The 17,685-nt window shown below is 64.8% G+C and overlaps 2 protein-coding genes across 2 annotated transcripts in view; one reads left to right on the top strand and one right to left on the bottom strand.

Moving 5' to 3' along the window:
* The window catches only part of LOC100219950 (coronin-7), a 38,542-nt gene that overhangs the window by 14,230 nt on the left and 6,627 nt on the right, over positions 1-17,685 (top strand). Inside the window, 8 exon segments of the mRNA XM_072935932.1 lie at positions 853-939; positions 1,185-1,267; positions 16,435-16,489; positions 16,654-16,711; positions 16,801-16,946; positions 17,368-17,463; positions 17,540-17,596; positions 17,598-17,669. Coding sequence (XP_072792033.1) covers positions 853-939; positions 1,185-1,267; positions 16,435-16,489; positions 16,654-16,711; positions 16,801-16,946; positions 17,368-17,463; positions 17,540-17,596; positions 17,598-17,669 — 654 coding nt within the window.
* VASN (vasorin) lies at positions 6,957-13,949 on the bottom strand. The gene is made up of 2 exons (XM_030284584.4): positions 13,860-13,949; positions 6,957-9,618 (listed from the first exon to the last, which is right to left on the bottom strand). Exon 2 carries the CDS (start codon positions 9,606-9,608, stop codon positions 7,599-7,601), a length of 2,010 nt encoding a protein of 669 aa, XP_030140444.4. The 5' UTR covers positions 9,609-9,618; positions 13,860-13,949; the 3' UTR covers positions 6,957-7,598.

Here is a 17,685-nt window from a genome sequence, read left to right as displayed (position 1 = left end):
TGGAGGTCCCGGAAGCGCCGTGCCAGCTCTGGCTCTGGCAGAGCCCTCTGCTTTCCCTGCCAGCTCCGAACTCGTTAGCAGCCGGTTCTTGGCGCTCCTCAATGAGAGCGAGGGGCTGCGAGTGCTGCCTGTGCCGTGGGCCAGGGCTGCCTGCGGCTCCCACTGGGGTGCCGGGAACCGCAGGGCCCATCTGGGGACCACATGGGAGCCAGGAAACGCCCGCTGACAGCCCCGTGGAAGCTCTTCCCTCCCGTCCTCAGCAGGACCAAGATATGGGTTGGGGGTCCCACCCCCACAGGGAGCCCGGGGAGAGGTGAAGCAGGGTGCAGGGGATTAGAGCAGTCTGGTGAACATGGTCAGGCTCAGTTTGCCGTGTTTCAGTAGCATCCGGGCACACACGGGGCACCCAGCTCCAGGAGCCAGGATTCAGCGTGGATAAAGAGCCTGGGGATGCAGCCAGGGAAGTAAGTCCCTCTGTCATCACCGCCATGGCAGAGCCTCCTCTTGCATCTGTGGCATGGAGCAGCTTCCTCGCAGCACTCTGGGTGTCGGGAGAGCCCTGGGGACACGGCAGCCATTGTCACACTCACGTTACCTGCTCCCACGCTCTGCTCCTTGCTGGGAGCTGAGCCAGCTGCTCCACAAGGCAACCACACCGGCATGGGGGGGAGGCAGGGCTGTCACTGCTTGCAGGCTGTCCCCACTGCACTGTCCCCAGGGCAGCTCTCAGGGGAGCCAGCACTCGGCTCTGGAGCAGTTCACAACCACAGCTGGTGAAGCACACCGTGTCCCCTCAGCATGTCCAGCATGGCTGGCAGCAATACTGACAGCCCTGTCTCCTGTGCCTTGCAGAGTGTCCCGGGACACGACAACAACAAGGACTCCCGGCTGCTCTGGATGGGTTCCAGCGATTGCCTCATCTCCGTGGGGTTCAGCCAGGTACAGTCCCTGCCAGGAAGGTGGCCCTGCACCTCTGGGATGTTTCAGCCCTACCCCTGTAGCTCTTGTGCCAGAGCACCCCAAGTGCTTTTTGGGTGGCCTGTCCCCGACGAGAGCAGGAGATCTCCTTGCCAGGTGCCCTGGCCCTTGCTGGGGTGGCGAGAGGTGGCTGATGAAGGCAGTGTCACCATGGAGCCATCCAGGCAGCCCCAGTGCCCACTGACACCGTGTCTGTGTCCCTGCAGATGCGGGAGCGGGAGGTGAAGCTGTGGGACACACGGAGGCTCAGCGGAGCGATGTTCACCATGGCACTGGACACCTCACCTGGGTAGGGATGGGGACCCAGCATGGGGTGGGAGGGTGAGCAGTGGAAATGTCGTGGTCAGGGATCCATCAGGAGTGTGATGGTGGAGCAGGAGCTGGCAGAGAGCTCTTGGAACCAGCAGCACTCGGCCACAAGGCTGGAGACAAAGCCGGGGACCATGCAGCTGCATCCTCATCACCATTTGGGAGAGATGAGAGGGCAGAGGCAGTGCTAGCGAGGGCACAGAGGTGTTCCGTAGTGCCCTGGTGGGTGGGCACTGCTGGGGACAGTGTCTGAGGTGCCGGGTGTGCTTGTGCACTGGGGCAGCACCACAAGATGCTGCAGGCGAGTGAATCCCTTTGGCGGTGCTGGAGCACGGGGGCGGCTCAGCCCTGGCCTCCCACTCCTGCCGTCCGTGGCCGGGCCCGCGCTCACTGGGCACCCCTGGGGAAGTGGAAAAGGAGCCTCGGTGCTGCAAGGGGTCAGTGCCCCCTGTCACAGCACGATGGAGCCGTCTCCATCTGTGGGCACTGCCAAGGCTGGGAACCCTCCAGTTAGAGCTTGCCTGGCCTCTCCCACGCTGCCCAGTGAGCTGGCCTGGCGTCCATGTGGGCAAGAAAATGGGAGGAGGAGGGGGAGGAGGAGGAGGAGGAGGAAGAGGAGGAGGAGGCTGTGTCTTCATCCCACCAGGGTGATGGGAGTTGGGGTCACTGGACTTGTTGGGATACACTGGAGGCCACCTGGCAATGCACTCTCTTGCTGGGACCCTCGCTGTGTGCCGAGCTGGCTCCCTGACGGGCCGGGATGCTGGGGCAGGCTCTGGTGAGGGGCTGAGTGCGCTGTGACACCCCTTGGCTGCTCTGCCAGCATCCCCCACAGCGGTGTCAGCTCCAGGCCAGTGCTGGGGGCAGCCAGGACAGACAGGAAGGGAGAGGAGAGGACCTGCCATGGGCATGGTGGGGTGAGGTCGGTATGGAGCATCCCTCAGCCTCCTGCCAGCTGCCCGGGGAGCAGCTCCCAGCTCTCCTGCTCACCAGCTCTGCCAGTTCAGTGAGCAAAGGCCACGTCCAGTGGACGCTCTCAGGAGAGGCTGCGGCTGCTGCAAGGAGACCTTGGGGTCCTTTATTGCTCTTGGCAGAGAATCCAGTGGGAATCACCCCGAATCCTCGGTGGGCCGGGGCGAGCCAGCCGGGTAAGGGGGATGCAGGCGCTGCTGTGCTCATCCCCCTCAGCACAGGCTGCAGATATTTTGGCTGCCGGGTTTATCGGCTCAGGAATGCGGCTGGCGGGCGGTCACGCCGGGGCCCTGCGGCCAGCCGAGAGGGGCTGGGGGCGGCGGGGGCGAGCGGGGACCCCCCCTTCGTGCTGGGGAGGTGCTGCTTTTAGGCAGCCGCGCTTCCAGCCCCAAGCGCTCCCGCCTGTAAATCTGGCGGAGATGACAAATGGAGGAGGGGGATTTGGGCTGGCTCCCGGCGGAGGTGCGGGGCGGGGGCCGCGTTTTCCCTCCGGCAGAGCCACCCCGAGCCGTGGGGCCGCGGCGAGGGCACGGGGTGGATGGTCTTGGGGTCACCAGATCTGTTTGGGACAGGCTTAGAACTGGGGGACAGGCACAGAGGGACAGAGGGACAGAGCCCCCGGGGATGGCCGAGCAGCAGCGGGGCTGGCTGTGGATGTCCGGTGTGGCCGTGGGTGCCCAGTGGGCACGGGGCTGTGTTGGGCGGTGAGCGGGGCGTGGGGAGCAGCAGCAGCAGCAGCAGCAGCAGCTCGTTGAAGCTCTTTGAGGAAGCAATCAGTGGGCGGGCAGGAAACTCATACCATTCATTACTGACGCCAGGCCGGCAGGAAGGGGAGTCCGCATCCCCACCGCATCCCCACCGCGCCCGCCGAGCCGGCACCACGCGTCCCCACGGCACCCCAAAGCAGGGCCCAAGGTGGGGGACACCCCAGTGAGCTCACCCCAATGCCCGCAGCAACACCAAACCTCCTTCAGGCTGGTTGTGCCCTGTCCAGCATCCTTGGAAGAGGGCAGAGAGTGGGAGGCACCAGCCCCATGGACCTCCACATCAGCATGGGCCATCTGGGGGTTCTCTTTCCCAAATCCTGAGCACGTGAGATATTTCTGACCACGCAAACATCATTTTCAAAGCATGTCAGGGCCATGCTTAAGAGCTGACCCCACCAATGCCCAGACCCTGAGGGAACACGAGGTGGGAGATGCAATTGGCCATGGCCCCTCTCTGCATCTTGGTCCTCAGTGTGCCACCCCTGCGTACCTGCTGTACCTTCAGCTCGGGTTTTGTCCCTGCCTGGCCCCCTTTAATTAGATCAAGGAGCCAGGAAGGGGCCTCAATAGGTTATTGTTGCCCTAAATTGTAACCAGCACCAGCGGGGTTGGGTTACCGGCTCCGACTTGGGGTCACCGACCAGACCCCGCAGCCGCACGCCCGGCGGCCGGCGCAGCACTGCCCGGGGACAGGGCTGTCACCACCATGGGGACAGGGCTGTCACCACCGTGGTGACAGGAGAACAGCGGCTTCCTCGCATCACCGCTTCTTTCAACGTCCTGAAAATGTCCCCAGAGAGGCTGAGGTGCCACGGCTCAGGGCTAGGGCTGGATCAGTAGGGATGAGATGCCGGGGTCAGCAGAGGTCCCCGTGGCGTGTTCCAACAGTGGGCAAGTCCCTCCAGGGCAGGATGGTGGTGGGGCTGAGGGATGGAGACAGCTGGATCCCCACCACCCTTCATGATACAAAGTCTGACAGAGCCAGGAGGTGCTGGAGCCGGGACCTTTCTGTAGCAGGGAGTTGGCACAGGAGGATGTTTGTGGAGGGGTTGGGGCTGTTTGGCTCCCCCAGTGCTGGAGCAGGATATGGAGGGGCCCAGGTGGTTCCCTGGGGGCACTGCCCAGGGGGGCTCAGTCCCTTACACCCACCCCTGCCCCTGCCAAAGCCTGTGGCTGAGACAGCTCCCGGCGTCAGGCTTGCAGCCCTGGCAACTCCCAGCACCAGGGCACCCAACCTCACTGAGGCACATGGTCCCACTGTGGCACACGTTCCCAGTGTCTCCCCACAACCTCTCCCCAGATACCAGCTGGAATGGGATCTGCTCTTGGCCTGCCTGGCACCCTCTGCACTGCTTTCTCCTGGGGCTTAGCAGCCCTTTTGGGCCATGGTAGGTGTTTTGGGGTTCTCTGAAAAAACCCACCCCAGCAGGAAGAACCCTGACCAGGACAGATCCATTCCTGTCCTCATCGCCCTGCAGATCCCAGAGATGCCTGGGTTGACATGTGCTTGCCATCAGTGGGAAAGGGTTTTTCCTGCCCCAGCTTGGCTGCCACCCTCAGACACAAGGAAGGGGAGAGGCCACCCCACCCCATCAGGTGTCACCCCAGTGGGACCCATCCCCATGGGCAGCCACATGAAGGGGTTAAGGCGGGGCAGCCACCCAGCCCATGTCGCCTGTCCCGTAATTCCACTGGGTAAAAATAGCCCAGTGCTGGGGCGGGATGGCAGCGCCCAAATCACTCCCAGATGAGCCACAGCCTCGGCCACACGGTGCTCCTGGCCTCCCCAGCTTTGCGGGAAGATGATGAGCTCCAAAGCTTTTCCTGGCAGCACTGGGGTCAGTGTGATTGGCACACGCCATTGGGCATCCAGACCCCTGGCACCAAGCCATGACCCCTCGGGGCTCTGCTCCAGACCTGGGGGACGCAGGGGACCTGTCTTTGGTTTCTGTGGGGTCATGCCTGGGACCAGGGGTGATTTTTGGGACACCAGAGCCCTCCAGCCGTGCCACGTCAGGGTGCAGGCAGGATTTGCCCCGGTGAAGCCGGCAGCTCCTCCCGTTGTGGCTCCCCGCCGAGCCCCCATCCTGCCGGTGGCTCTGGCCGGGGCTCTCGCTTACCGGCCCCGCTGGATCGCACAGAGAGACAGATTTGTTTTGGGTCCATTTCAGGGGGTTTTGCAATCCTTGTCGGCGCTGATTCAGCTCGCAGGAATTAGCAGCGCCGCACGATGTGCCGATCTTGGAGTGGCTCTTGGCGTGCGACGGGGCTGGCAGTGGCCAGGGGAATTTTGTGCTGTGATTCAGGAAGCCACAGGGGCTGGACAGTCCCACTTTGGGCACTGCTGCTCTCCCGCAGGGCTGCCTGGGTACAGATGTGGGTGTGGGTGGGGGCCAAGCCCTGCCTTGGCTGTAGTGTCCCCATCACCTCTGTGCCAAGGCTGAGCCCTGCTGCTCCCCTTGTGCAGCTGGCACCCCAAAAATCTCTGGCCCGGGGTGTTACAGGGGTGCTGCACCTGCCAAAGCTGAGCCCTAACTCTGCTTCTTCCCTCCTGGCATCTCCACTGGAGCTCCCTCACTCCGGAGCTGCTGGAAGCCCCTCCAGAGCAATGGGATCAGCTGAGGTGCCAAGGGGTCCCCAGCACACACTTGGCATGGGGGGTCCCCTGCAAACCTTCAGCTACTTGCAAGTGGGGAAATCGACTTTGTTAGGGGAAGGGCATATCATGGAGGCAAAGGAGCAGGGAAGTGAGGGGCTGGAGGGGCTGGAGGGTCCTGATGCCGGTGCCAACGTGGGGACACGCCAGGGCTCGGGGGGCTGTGGTGGCGGCCGGCCGGGGGCACCCGGCGCGAGGCCGTGGCTCCGCCAGGGACTTTTCTTCTCTCCTCCTCGCGAGGCTGGAAAATATACAAAGCTCGCAGTGAAAATATTTACTCAGCAGCAATTTTGGGAGGAATTTGGGATGTTAATTTGAAAAATCTGTGGGGAGAGGACCACAATGGGCCCTTTGAGCGGGCGAGCGTGGCCATCGCAGCGAGCCGCCCGCGCCGGCGAGGGGCCCCTGCTGCCGCTGCGCCGGCCCTAATGGGAGCCAGTCCTGCCGGAAGCCCACCTGGGAGCCAGGGGGCTGCGCCAGACGGCCCCGCGACGCCCCGCGCCCCTAATTGCATCCAGAGCCGCTCCCTGCCCCGGGCGAGCGGCACCGAGGGGCCGGGGGTCAGGGCCGAGGCCTGCGGCGGAGCGGCACGGCGGTGACCCTCGGCTTCGGCCCCGCGCCGCGTTCATTCTCTCCAAATCAAACATACCTCGGCGGGCAGGGCCCCAACCTGGAAAATTCCAGCCCGAAAGATAAAGGATTGGAAAACGATTAAAACCAGAGGGTTGGAGCAGAAACCACTTGGCAGAGGGAACCTGCCGAGCGCCGGCTCCCAGCCCACCCCGCCAGGGCCAGCGCACAAAAGCGGCTGTTCTGGGGCCGGGCAGCGGGGCTCTGGCTGCGGCCCCCGGCCCGGGGGGCCACACAGGCTGACACTTGTCACGGGCGATTTGGGGGTCCCGGTGCCGCCGTGGGTGACGTCAGGAGGTTGGGCTGGGCTGTTTGTCCCGCAGCTGGCCCCGCAGCCATCTGGCAGGCGGGGAGGGATGAAGTAAGGCTGGATGATGCACAGGGCAGGGGCTGATTTGAACCCCGTGGCCTCTGTTTTGGGAACACCTCCCCAGCGCCCGAGGTGGGGGGCAGCGCCCTAGGGGTAAAAACGCACAGAGTCGGGAAAACTCCCCCCTCCCTTGGCCTGACTCACCCCGGTGCTCGCCAACAACAACGGGAGGACAGGGCTGACCTTCCCGCTCCTCTGCAGGGGACGCGGGCGCTGCCCACACCCCTGCCTGCGATGGGCAGTGCCTGCCGAGGTGCTCAGGGCTGCACAGAACTTTTTGTTGTTGTTATTTTAATTATTTTGGGTTTTTTTTTTTTTTTTTTTTACAAAAAGACACCCTTCTGATCTGCCTTACAAAAGAGATGTACACAAACCTGTACTAAAAAAAGTTTTCCCAGAAGAAATGGGAAATAACGATGTATAAATATTCTCTCTGAGTTCTTAAAGCTTCAATTCCCGGTTTGCCTGCTCGGCTCTTCCTTTGGCCCGGGGTGTCCCGAGGGTCCCAGCACCTCGGCCGGGCCGTATTGCTCACATCAAGCTTCCAGGGAGTCGAGTCATGGGCCGTGCTCTGCTGAAGGACCCTTGTTACCAGCACGTGGGCTTCCCTCAGCCCAGTCACAGCAGCTTTCTCTTTAGCAGGAGCTAGAAAAAGCCCCCCAACCCCCAAATTAACCCCCCCTTCTCTTCCGCTACCCACGTTCTAGGTAGAGTCACAGAAATCAAGGCACAGAGCAGTAAAATTTGTGTCTCCTCCCAAAGTGTGGCAGCGTCTCGGAAATTGCACGTTGTGGGATGGGGGGTTACTGCCTCAGTTCAGTCAGCTCCTTGGCAATCCGTATCCCAGAGGGACATGGCCAGGTGTGCCGCTGGAGCTCAGCCCTCCTGTGTCCAAGGCTCTGGAAGCCCTGTGGGTTCAAAAGTAGGAGGGTTTGAGCCCTGGGGTGTTGTTGTTGCTGGGGTAGTGCGACTGCATGAGCGGCACCTCGCACTCAGAGCCACCAGAAAGCATCGCTGCCTCTGGCACCTTGCAGCCGTGGCTGCTCAAATCCCCATTTTCCAGGCAGGCTTTCACCCCTTCCAGCTCCAGTGGGCCGGTGTCCACCCCAGCGCCGGCTTGCGCCTTGGCGCGGCGGTGCCGGCAGTAGTACATGGCGGCGGTGACCACCACCAGCAGCAGCAGCATGGCAGCCAGCGCAGGGACGAGGATCAGGGCGAGGTTGGGGTCCTGGCTCTGTGTGACAGGGGAGTGCTGCTGCAGGCTGAGGGGCAGGGTGTGTGCCTCGGCGCAGTGCTCCTCCTTGGGGAGCTCCCCCAGCGCCCCGATGCAGATGCGGTAGGTGCAGTTGGGTTTCAGCGCCCGCACCGTGTACTCGGAGAGCGAGGCCGGCAAGCGCAGCATCACCGGCCGCTTGTCCGGCCCCGACAGGTTCCGGTAGCTCAGGCGGATGCCCTTCAGCTGCGCCTTGGACTGGATGTAGTTGTGCAGGTCCACTTTGAGGGAGGTGCTGCCCACCTGGGCGATGCTGACCCGCTGTGCGGGTGGCAGGGCCGGTGTGCCCGGGGCTGCCGTCGTTCCCCTCGCCTCCACCTCGCAGTACGCGCCAGTGAAGCCCGCGGGGCACAGGCACTCCAGGAGGTTCTGGGCACCCAGGTGGCAGGTGCCACCGTTCAGACACGTGCGGGGGGGACAGATGGGCGCTGGGGGGCTGGTGGGGGCCGGGGTGCCGCTGAAGGGCACCAAGGTGGAGCTGCCCTGGGGCTCTCTGGGCCTCAGGGTGGGTGCAGCGGTGCTGGGGGGTGGCGGTGGGCGGTGGGTGCTGGGCAGCGGCGCAGGCGGTGGCAGCGTGGTTGTGCGGGGCGTGGTGGGCGTGGGGGTGGTGGTGGGGCAGCCAAAGTCGGTGTATTGCAGGTGGTGGAGGAGCTTGCCAGAGTTTTTTGGGGGGAAGTGGCAGCGCGTCTCCTCCGGGCGTCGCAGGACCACACCACTGGTGTTGACCCACTGCACCAGCCAGCTCATCTGGCAGATACAGTTGAAGGGGTTGCCGGCAGCCGTCACGGCCCGCAGCCTGGGGAAGAAGCCGGAGAAATCCCGAGGGATGGTGTTGATGTTGAGGTTGCTGATGTCCAGCTCCTGGAGGTTGTGGAGGCTCTGGAAGTCCTCAGCTGGCAGCTGGGAGATGCGGGCGTTGCCGGCCAGGCTGAGCCGGGTGAGGCTGCCCAGGCGCCGCAGCACGGCCGGCACGCGCTCCAGCAGGTTGTCAGAGATGTCCAGCTCGTGGAGGTTGTTCTGGACCTGGAAGAGCTCCTCATTTAAGCTCGTCAGGCCCAGCCCTGCGATCTTCAGGGACTCGATGCTGACAGCATGGAAAGCCCCTGGTGCAATGGCAGGGATCTTGTTCCTGCTGATGTCCAGCAGCAGGAGGTTGGGCAGGTCGAGTGGGGGCACAGCCCTGAGCTGGTTGTTCTGCAGCTTTAGCTCCAGCAGATTCTCCAGCGTGTCAAAGGCAGCAGCATGGATGTGCTGGATGCTGTTCCTCTGCAGGTAGAGCCGTTCCAGCAGCCGCAGCCCATGGAAGGTCTCGTTGGTGATCTCCTGCAGCTGGTTAGAGGACAAGTCCAAGTTGACGAGCTCCGTCAGGGGCTGGAAGATGTTTCTCTGGATGCTGGTGATCTTGTTTTGTGAGAGGTCCAGGAGCTGGAGGGCAGGCAGCCCTGCAAAGCTGTCCTCAGTAAGCGTTGTGATGCCATTCTCAAAGACGTAGAGGGACAGGGTGCTTGGGGGCAGCCCCTGGGGCACTGTCTGGCCCCGCCTGGCTGCACACAGGATGGTCTTGGGATCATGGCACTGGCAGCCTGCAGGACATGCCCTGGCCAGCTCCCCACTGGCCAAGAGGAGCAGTGTGCAAAGGATCAGCTGGTTCATGGTGTCAGCTCTGCGGAGAGACAAGCGCAGTCAGGGTTAGGGGATGGGCCCTGCTGTGGGGTACCCAGAGCTAACAGGGCTGTGGGGCACCTCTGAACCCCACTCTGCCTCCAGGGCTACCCACCAGCACAGGGGCTGCCCATCCCAGCTCCACGCTCTCTCTCCCCAGACCCCCCGGATCTGGGGATGTGGTACCTTTGCACACCCTGGACTCTACCATGAGACACGTCCCATGTCCCACTGGTATTGGGGCTGTTTTCGGTGGAGCACCAAGACATTCCCAGTACTGACAAGGGCCCCAACCTCCCCAGCTGCTCAGCAGGGTGCAAATCAAACACAGGGGATGCGAATCAGAGCACCGGGAAGGGGTGGGAGCCTGGCCGGCCTCCCCTGAGTAGAGCTCAGCTTAACCCTTTGCTTGTGCTGCAGTCGCAGCAGCTGCACCCTCGGGGGCTGTTCCTGCCCAGATCACCGGCAACAGCAACCCCTCTTGGGGACAGGGGTACAGAGTGTGGGGCTGGAGGAGCCATTTGTGTCCCCACAGAGCCCAGGGGCTCATATTCACCCCCACTCAGCCCCTGTCCTCACAGATCACCTTACTGTTCTCAGCACTGTGGGCTGTGCCCCTGTCCCTTGAGGACTGGGTCAGTAAGGATGGAGGGAGGAGGTTCTGGGGTGACCAAGGCTGTAACCACCCCAACCCCACCTCCCCATGGATGCCCTTGGCAGACGTCACAGCTGCTGTTAATGTCCCAAAGGGCTCCTCTCTTTGCCCCATCTTTCAGCCCTTTTAATGACACTAGGCTGGGCCAGAGACTCACAATCTCCTGCCACCCCATCTCAGGGTCAGGGGGAGGTGGCAGAGAAGGATCCCTGGACAAGAAAGAGGCAAACCCTTCCCCAGCCCCTTCTTTTGCCACCTCCTCCCTGCTGAGAGCTGTGGGAGCTGCAGGCAAACGCCCCCCCTGCGGCTCACAAGGGGCCCCGCTGTGTGTGGGGGGCTGCAGGTCACACACAGCACGTGCCGCCTGCCCCGGCCCCTCAGCAGCGCAGGGACAACACATCCAGGGCCTGGACCCGTGCTGTGTCCTCTCATCCCCCTGCCGGGGTGTTGGACAGGGTTAACACTGCGGCCAGCTCTGTCCTTGCCTCTTCCCGAGCCGCCCCCCCCAGGGTGGGGTGAGCCCACGGCTGGGCAGGGTCACCACAACCGCCTGAGTCACTTGGCCTGGCCGGCCCTGCCCTGACGTGACCTGTGCCGTCAGCCCCTGACACTGGGGAGGAGCTGTGCCCCATCCAAGAGGTCACTGTCACCCAGGGGTCACCATCACCGCATCCCCTCCCCAGCAAGCCCAGCTCAGCCCCCAGTGTCGGGTGCCCCTGCACCCCACATCACAGTCAGGCTGCCAGCAGAGTTAAAAACACAACATGGAGACGCTGTGAAGTGCTGTTTGGGGCTGGGGGCAGACCCAGCACCCCTCGAGGTGGCTGGTGGGAGAGCCCTGGGTGCAGGGTGCTGGCATGCCAGCCGTGCCACGGCCGTGCCAGCCCGCCCGGGTGGGCAGCGCCCGAGCGGGGCCAGGACTGCGGGATGCTGGCGGGGCCGGGGCTGGTTTTGCAATGCCAGGGTCGGGTTTCGCTGACGTGTCCCGTGCTGCAACCAGCTGCTGACTCCAAGTCTCTCTCGTCCCTTTAATTACGCTGGCATTTCCTCCCCGTCTGCCAGGCTCCGCGCTCCGGGCAGGTTCGGCCAGCCCGGCCACGAGCGCCGGGCAGGCTGGCACGGCCCCTGGGCATCGCCCGCTCCGCCGGCACACGCCAGCATCCCGCCCGCGCCCCACCTCCCCGGTGCTTCAAGGCAGAGAGGAGTCCCCCCAGCCCAGGACACCCCCAGAACCGGGGGGCACGGGAACAGCTTCCCCAGGTCCTGGCAGGGTCCCCAAGGGCGGAGAGGGGGCCCCGTTTCTGCTGGAGGTGTTGGGGCCGCCCTGCCAGCAGCCTGCTGCTGCCTTGGCTGAGCTCCCCTGCGCCTGCACCGCAGATATTTGCCGAATTATTCATATTTTCCGGCTGCGGGGAGAATCTGGGCTCAGATTCCCCCGGTCCCGGCTCAGCCTTCCCCTGCCAGCCTGCTGGGGTGGGAGTCACCCCCTTCCCCCCCTGCAGTCCCCCGGGCTGGCACTCGGCAGGGGATGCCCGGCTTTGCACCCACCTCCTGTTTTTAAGGACGAGGCCGATGCTGTCCCCGCACTGCAGGGTGACACCTGTGCAGGACAGGCTGGAGGAGCTGCAGTCCCTGCCTTTCCCCTCTGCTTGGGAAGCCCAGGGAAGCAAGCACAGCCGGGATGTTCCTTCCCGCACCGGCAAGTGCACACAAACAAAGCCAGCCTTGTTGCTGGCCCGTGGGCTGCCACCTTGGCCGGTGGCACCAGAGCAGGAAGGACGGGGGGTGTGCGGTGACAGGGAGGGACACAGTGCCTCTGCCAGGGGGGATGCAGATGCTCCTCCCCTGCCTTACACCCCTCCAAACAAACCGATGTCAGCACGTGCCCCCTCCCCCGAGCCAGCCGGGGGGATGTGCAGAATTAAGCCCTTAATCCTCCTCCCCTTCAACCCACCCTGCGCCGCCGCAGCTCCCACCTCCTCCCGCTCCCCTCCCTATTTAATTAAAGTTTCCGCAGCAGCCCCGCAGGAATGCAGGCCTGCTTATTGCATTCCCCGGAGCACTAGCAGCCCCTCCATCCCCGCTCCTGCCCCTTTGACCCGGCCGCGCTCCCCATCTCAGGTGCCGGCAAGGAGAAAAACCAGCAGAGCTGCTCTGCCGGCAGCCAAAGCGCCTCGGGAGGAGCCGGAACGCCGGCGGAGGGTGGGAGGATGGTGCCACGCGTGGCCCGGGCGGATTCCTCCGGAGTGACTGGGGCGGCCGCGGCTGTCCCCGAGCGCTTCCTCGTGCGCGTCCCTCCGGCAGAGCCAGCCGGGCAGGCAGCGCTTGCGACAGGGCCACCCGGCCAGGCCGGGGCAAAACAATCATTAGTGTCATCCCTGGTGGCGGCACTGCCCAGCGCCGTGTGGGCAGAGGCACAGCTGGGCCAGGGCAGTCCGGCCGCCCCAGCCCCAGCTGGATCAGACCTGTGGGTGTGGGTAGATGTATGGGGGGACATTACTGGGGGGATTTGGCTGGGAAGAGTCTCAGAACTGGAGCATCTCTGCTGGCATGTGTTGGCTCCTCTGGCTGTTGCCAGCCTGGGAGGAAGCCAGGCGTGGAAAGGGACATTTACCCCACGGTGGCCCAAAGTCACACCCAAAGAGGGTGACAGGCACCAGCAGCCTCAGAACTCACGCCAGGTGACAATGAAGTGTGCGGGGAGCTGGCAGCAGCAGAAGCGGTGGGGTATCCCTGTCTCCCGGTGCCCTGCTGGCCGGTGGCCCTGCTGGCACCCATCCCTCTGTGCCAGCCACAGGGAAACCCTTGTCGCCACCGCATGGGGACCCGCTTGGCCCCAGAGCAGGTCAGTGACCCTCGACAGCAGCCCCTGAAGACAAGCAGAACAAGGGCAGCCAAACCCCACCCCAGCCAAGCCCTCCACTGAAGGGGGTGGTGGTGGACACTGCTGCCAGCAGCTCCCACCTCTGCCTGACCCCAACAGGAGAGCCCAGCCATCACATCTGCCAGGACAGAGCAAGCATGGGATGGGCCCAAGACTACGCTGGTCCCGTGTGGGTCTGGAGCCCTTCTGCTGGCAGAGCGCTTCACTGCCACCTGGCCATGCTGGATGGAGCCATGCTCCATGTCAGCCACAAATACATCCCTCTCCTTGCCCGTGATGGATGCAGCACCAGACCAGGATTCCAGGGCCAGACCCCAGCGCATCCCAAGGCAAAACATGCGGCAGGGACAGGGAAGTGAGAGCCTTCTGTGAACCCCTGTCCCAGCCCACCGCAGTGGCACCACCCCAGCCCAGCCGAGGCCCTACATCAGCCGAGGCAGGGGCCAGCCGGGTGCCCCTGGCTCAGCTGAGGCCTCGCAGGGAGCAGGCCATGCCGACCCTCAGCCGAGGCCCGGTGACACTCTGTCACTCCGGGTGTCCAGGCCACACCGGGTGTCCCACGGCCCTGCCTGGGCCCACCAGGGCCCCCCCGCCCCATGAGCCCGCGAATGCCCGGCAGACCCCCTCCCGCCCGTGGGCTGCCGCCCCACAGAGCCCCGGTGGCCGTGTGGAGTATGGACGGTGTGGCGGCCGCGGGACTCACCGTGGCGGGCGGTGCGGGGCGGTGCGGGGCCGTGCGGGGCGGGCGGTCAGTCCATGGCGGCAGCGCAGCGCCGGCCGGGCGAGCGCTCCCCTCACTGGCGGCGCCGCGCGCGGGGGGCGGCATTTAAACCGCGGGGGCGGGGCCTGCCCTCCCGCCGGGCGCCCATTGGCTGGGAGCACGCAGGGGGCGGGGCGGGGCACGGCGGCCACGGAGGCTCCGCCCCCCTCACCTGGGGCCTGACGGGGGCGGCGCCGCGGGGACCCCCGGGACCCCCGAGACCCCCGGGACATCCAGGACCCCCGGGACCCCGGAGTCACGGAGACCCTGGAGTCACGGAGACCCCCGGGACCCCCGGGACCCTGGAGTCACGGAGACCCTGGAGTCACGGAGACCCCCGGAACCCTGGAGTCACAGGGACCCCCGAGACCCCCAAGACCCCGGAGACCCTGGAGTCACGGAGACCCCCGAGACCCCGGAGTCACAGGGACCCTGGAGTCACGGAGACCCCCGGGACATCCAGGACCCCCGGGACCCTGGAGACCCTGGAGTCACTGAGACCCCCGGGACCCTGGAGTCACAGGGACCCTGGAGTCACGGAGACCCCCGGGACCCCGGAGTCACGGAGACCCCCGGGACATCCAGGACCCCCGGGACCCCCGAGACCCTGGAGTCACGGAGACCCCCGGGACCCTGGGGTCACAGGGACCCTGGAGTCACAGGGACCCTGGAGTCACGGAGACCCCCGGGACCCTGGAGTCACGGGGACCCTGGAGTCATGGGGACCCCCGGGACATCCAGGACCCCCAGGACATCCAGGACCTCCAGAACCCTGGAGTCACAGGGACTCCCGGGACATTCAGGACCCCCAGGACATCCAGGACCTCAGGGACCCTGGGGTCACAGGGACTCCCGGGACATCCAGGACCTCAGGGACCCTGGGGTCACAGGGACCCTTGGGACATCCAGGACCTCCAGGACCCTGGAGTCACGGGGACCCCCGGGACATCCAGGACCTGGGACCCTGGGGTCACAGGGACACATCAGGACCCTGGAGGCACAATGTCCCTGGGACCCTCTGGACCCCCAGGACCTCTGGGACCTTGGAGTCACGGGGACCCTCGGGATATCCAGGATCTCTGATTCACAGGGAACCCTGAGATACCCAGGACATCTGGGACCTCAGAGTCACAGGGACCATCGGGGCACCCAGGACCTCTGAGTCACAGTGGCCCCCAGCACCTCCAGGACCTCTGGGACCTGGGAGTCGTAAGGATCCCAGACACCTCCACAGGGACCTCCAGACCCCGTGACCCCAGGACCTCAGAGTCACAAGGACCCACAGGACCTTTGGAAGCTCTCAGACCTTCCAAACCCTCCAGGGCCCCCCAGGACCTTCAGCATCCCTGGAGCCAGGGTCCCTGGGACCCCAGCACCCCTGGTGTGTGTACACACAGGTGTAGGGCTAGATCCAGGTATAAGTGTCTCCCTTGTATCCCCAGCACCCATGGGACCCCTGGCAACCCTGGTAACAAAAAAGGCTGGGTTGGGTGTCCTTGGCACCCCCAGGAGCTCCCACATCCAGTGTGCCCAGGGTAACCAGCGACTCTGGCACAGATGAGCCCCAGTGCCCTGGGGTCCCAGTCCCCCCATGCCTCTGGCGTCCACAGAGCTTCTGCCACCGTGTGCCAGGGGACGGGGGGAAAGTGGGTGGCCCTTGCATGCCCCTGTGACAGCAGAGCAATGCTCCGTGTTTGGCATGGTGAGGATGGCATGGGTTGGGCTGGGACAGCCAGGCACTCAGGGTGCCCTTGTCCCGGACCTGTGCTGCTGGCAGGGGACCCCGGTGCCTGCCCCGGACATCCTGGCAGTGTTTGCCTAGGTTGTGCCAACAGTTCCGGGAAAGGACCATGCCATACCACCCGCAGATATCCTTCATGGCATGGAGCAGCTCCCTCCCCTTGGCACAGCCACAGAAACGTCAACCGAAAGTAATAGATTGTCCCTTTGGTCTGTGCCTGCGGCGCTCCCTCCTCCAGCCCTGCCGGGGGAAGGCACTGAGTGTCTCTGTGCTCCTCTCACCGAGTGTTCCCTGTGGTCCCCTCCTGCCACCCTGCGCGACAGGGTGCAGGACAGGGACAGGGACACGCTGCAGCCACCGCCGGGCCAAGGGTGCTCCCGGGGCTGGCCGGTTCCGCCGGTGCCGGGGCAGGCGGGGGTGAGCCAGGGGTGAGCCGGGGTGCGCCACGCGCCCGCCCCGAACTGGCCGAGCTGGCCCGGCCGGCCCCGGGCCTGCCCCGCGGGTGCCCCACGGCTGGGCACTGTGCAGCCAGGGCTGGAAGCAGGTGGCAGTGACATCCTGCTGTCAACCTGTCAGCCCGGGCTGGGACAGTGAGGGGTGTCACCTGGGCACCAGCCCAGCACCTGCCCTCCCATCGCAGCATGGCCTTATCCCGCCCCACGCTGCCCCAGGACGGGGTTTGGGGTGTGGGCCAGTGGGGGAACAACATCCAGCCCCACATCCATGGGGGTGCTGTGCCCATGGGGGCCCCTGGCTCAGCACCCCCTTCCCTTGCAGGGTGACCATCCCGCTGTACGACGCCGACACGGGACTGCTGGTGCTGGCAGGGAAGGTGAGGTCCCATGGCTGGGGGGTGCAGGAGGATGCAGGGGGGTGTCGTGAGGTGCAGCTTGGTACATGTGGGTGCACCAGTGGAGTACAGGAGGTTGCATGTGTGTGCAGTGGGGTGCTTCCTACAGCCCTACTCATTCCCTGTCCCTACCGCCTCTTTTCCAGGGAGAAAACCTCCTGTACTGCTTTGAGGTGGCCCCCACGCAGCCAGCACTCACCCAGGGTAAGCAGGTCCCATCCCACCCGTATCCCCCCCGAGGGGCTCACAACTGCCTGGCCACCCACCCCACGGCCACCCTGCCTGTCCTGCAGTGACCCAGTGCCGGACAGAGGGCAGCACGCGGGGCCTGGCGGCTGTGCCACGCCTGGCCCTGGATGTCATGGCCTGCGAGGTGCTCCGTGTCCTGCAGCTCACTGACACTGCCCTCGTCCCCGTCAGCTACCTGGTGCCACGCAAGGTAAGGGGGCCCTGCGGGCATCGGTGCCTGCTGTCATCTCATGGGTGGCACCTCACCAGCACTGGGTGACAAAAAGGACCTGGCTGCCATGAGACCCCAGTCCCCAGTCTGGAGAGAGCAGGAGTGGAGGTCAAACATTGATGGTGGTGGTGGCTTGCAGAGTCTGGGTGCTGGATTTGGGGAGCTGGGCGCTGCGTGCAGGATTGGGGTGCTGGAGAGTGGATGCTGACAGCTGGGTGCCACCTGCTGGGTGCTGTTGTGCAGTGGGTGCTGGGCACTTCAAACAGTGGAAATTTGGGTGCTGGGTAGTGGGGTCTGGGTGTGGAAGTGTCTAGGGGTGCCCAGGGGTGCCCCAGCTGCAGCAGGACAGAGGCTGTGGGATTTTGAGAACATCTGTCTCACCCCACCCCCTCTCCCCCAGTCTGTCCAGGAGTTCCACGAGGATCTGTTCCCTGACTGCACAGGGATGCTGCCAGCCACCGATGCCCAAGGCTGGTGGGCAGGGGACAGCCAGCAGGTCAGTGTCACCCGGGGGGTGTGTCCTTGCTGGTGGCATTGCCACTGCCCCATGCTCACCGCTGTGCTCGGTGCAGGTGGGGAGGGTCAGCCTGCACCCTGCACGGAGACCCACGGAGACCTTCACATCCCCCATCATTGCTGGCACCGGCCTCACCAACGCCGGCCACACCGACACCGACACTGGCCACACCGACACCGACAGTGGCCACACCGACGCAGA

The sequence above is a fragment of the Taeniopygia guttata genome, chromosome 14 (assembly GCF_048771995.1).
Source record: "Taeniopygia guttata chromosome 14, bTaeGut7.mat, whole genome shotgun sequence".
Taxonomy (NCBI): domain Eukaryota; kingdom Metazoa; phylum Chordata; class Aves; order Passeriformes; family Estrildidae; genus Taeniopygia; species Taeniopygia guttata.
This window is presented reverse-complemented; position numbering and strand designations above follow the sequence as displayed.

Bases quoted from the DNA above. Each gene is read 5' to 3' on its own strand.
- VASN (XM_030284584.4), bottom strand. From the start codon at position 9,608: ATGAACCAGCTGATCCTTTGCACACTGCTCCTCTTGGCCAGTGGGGAG.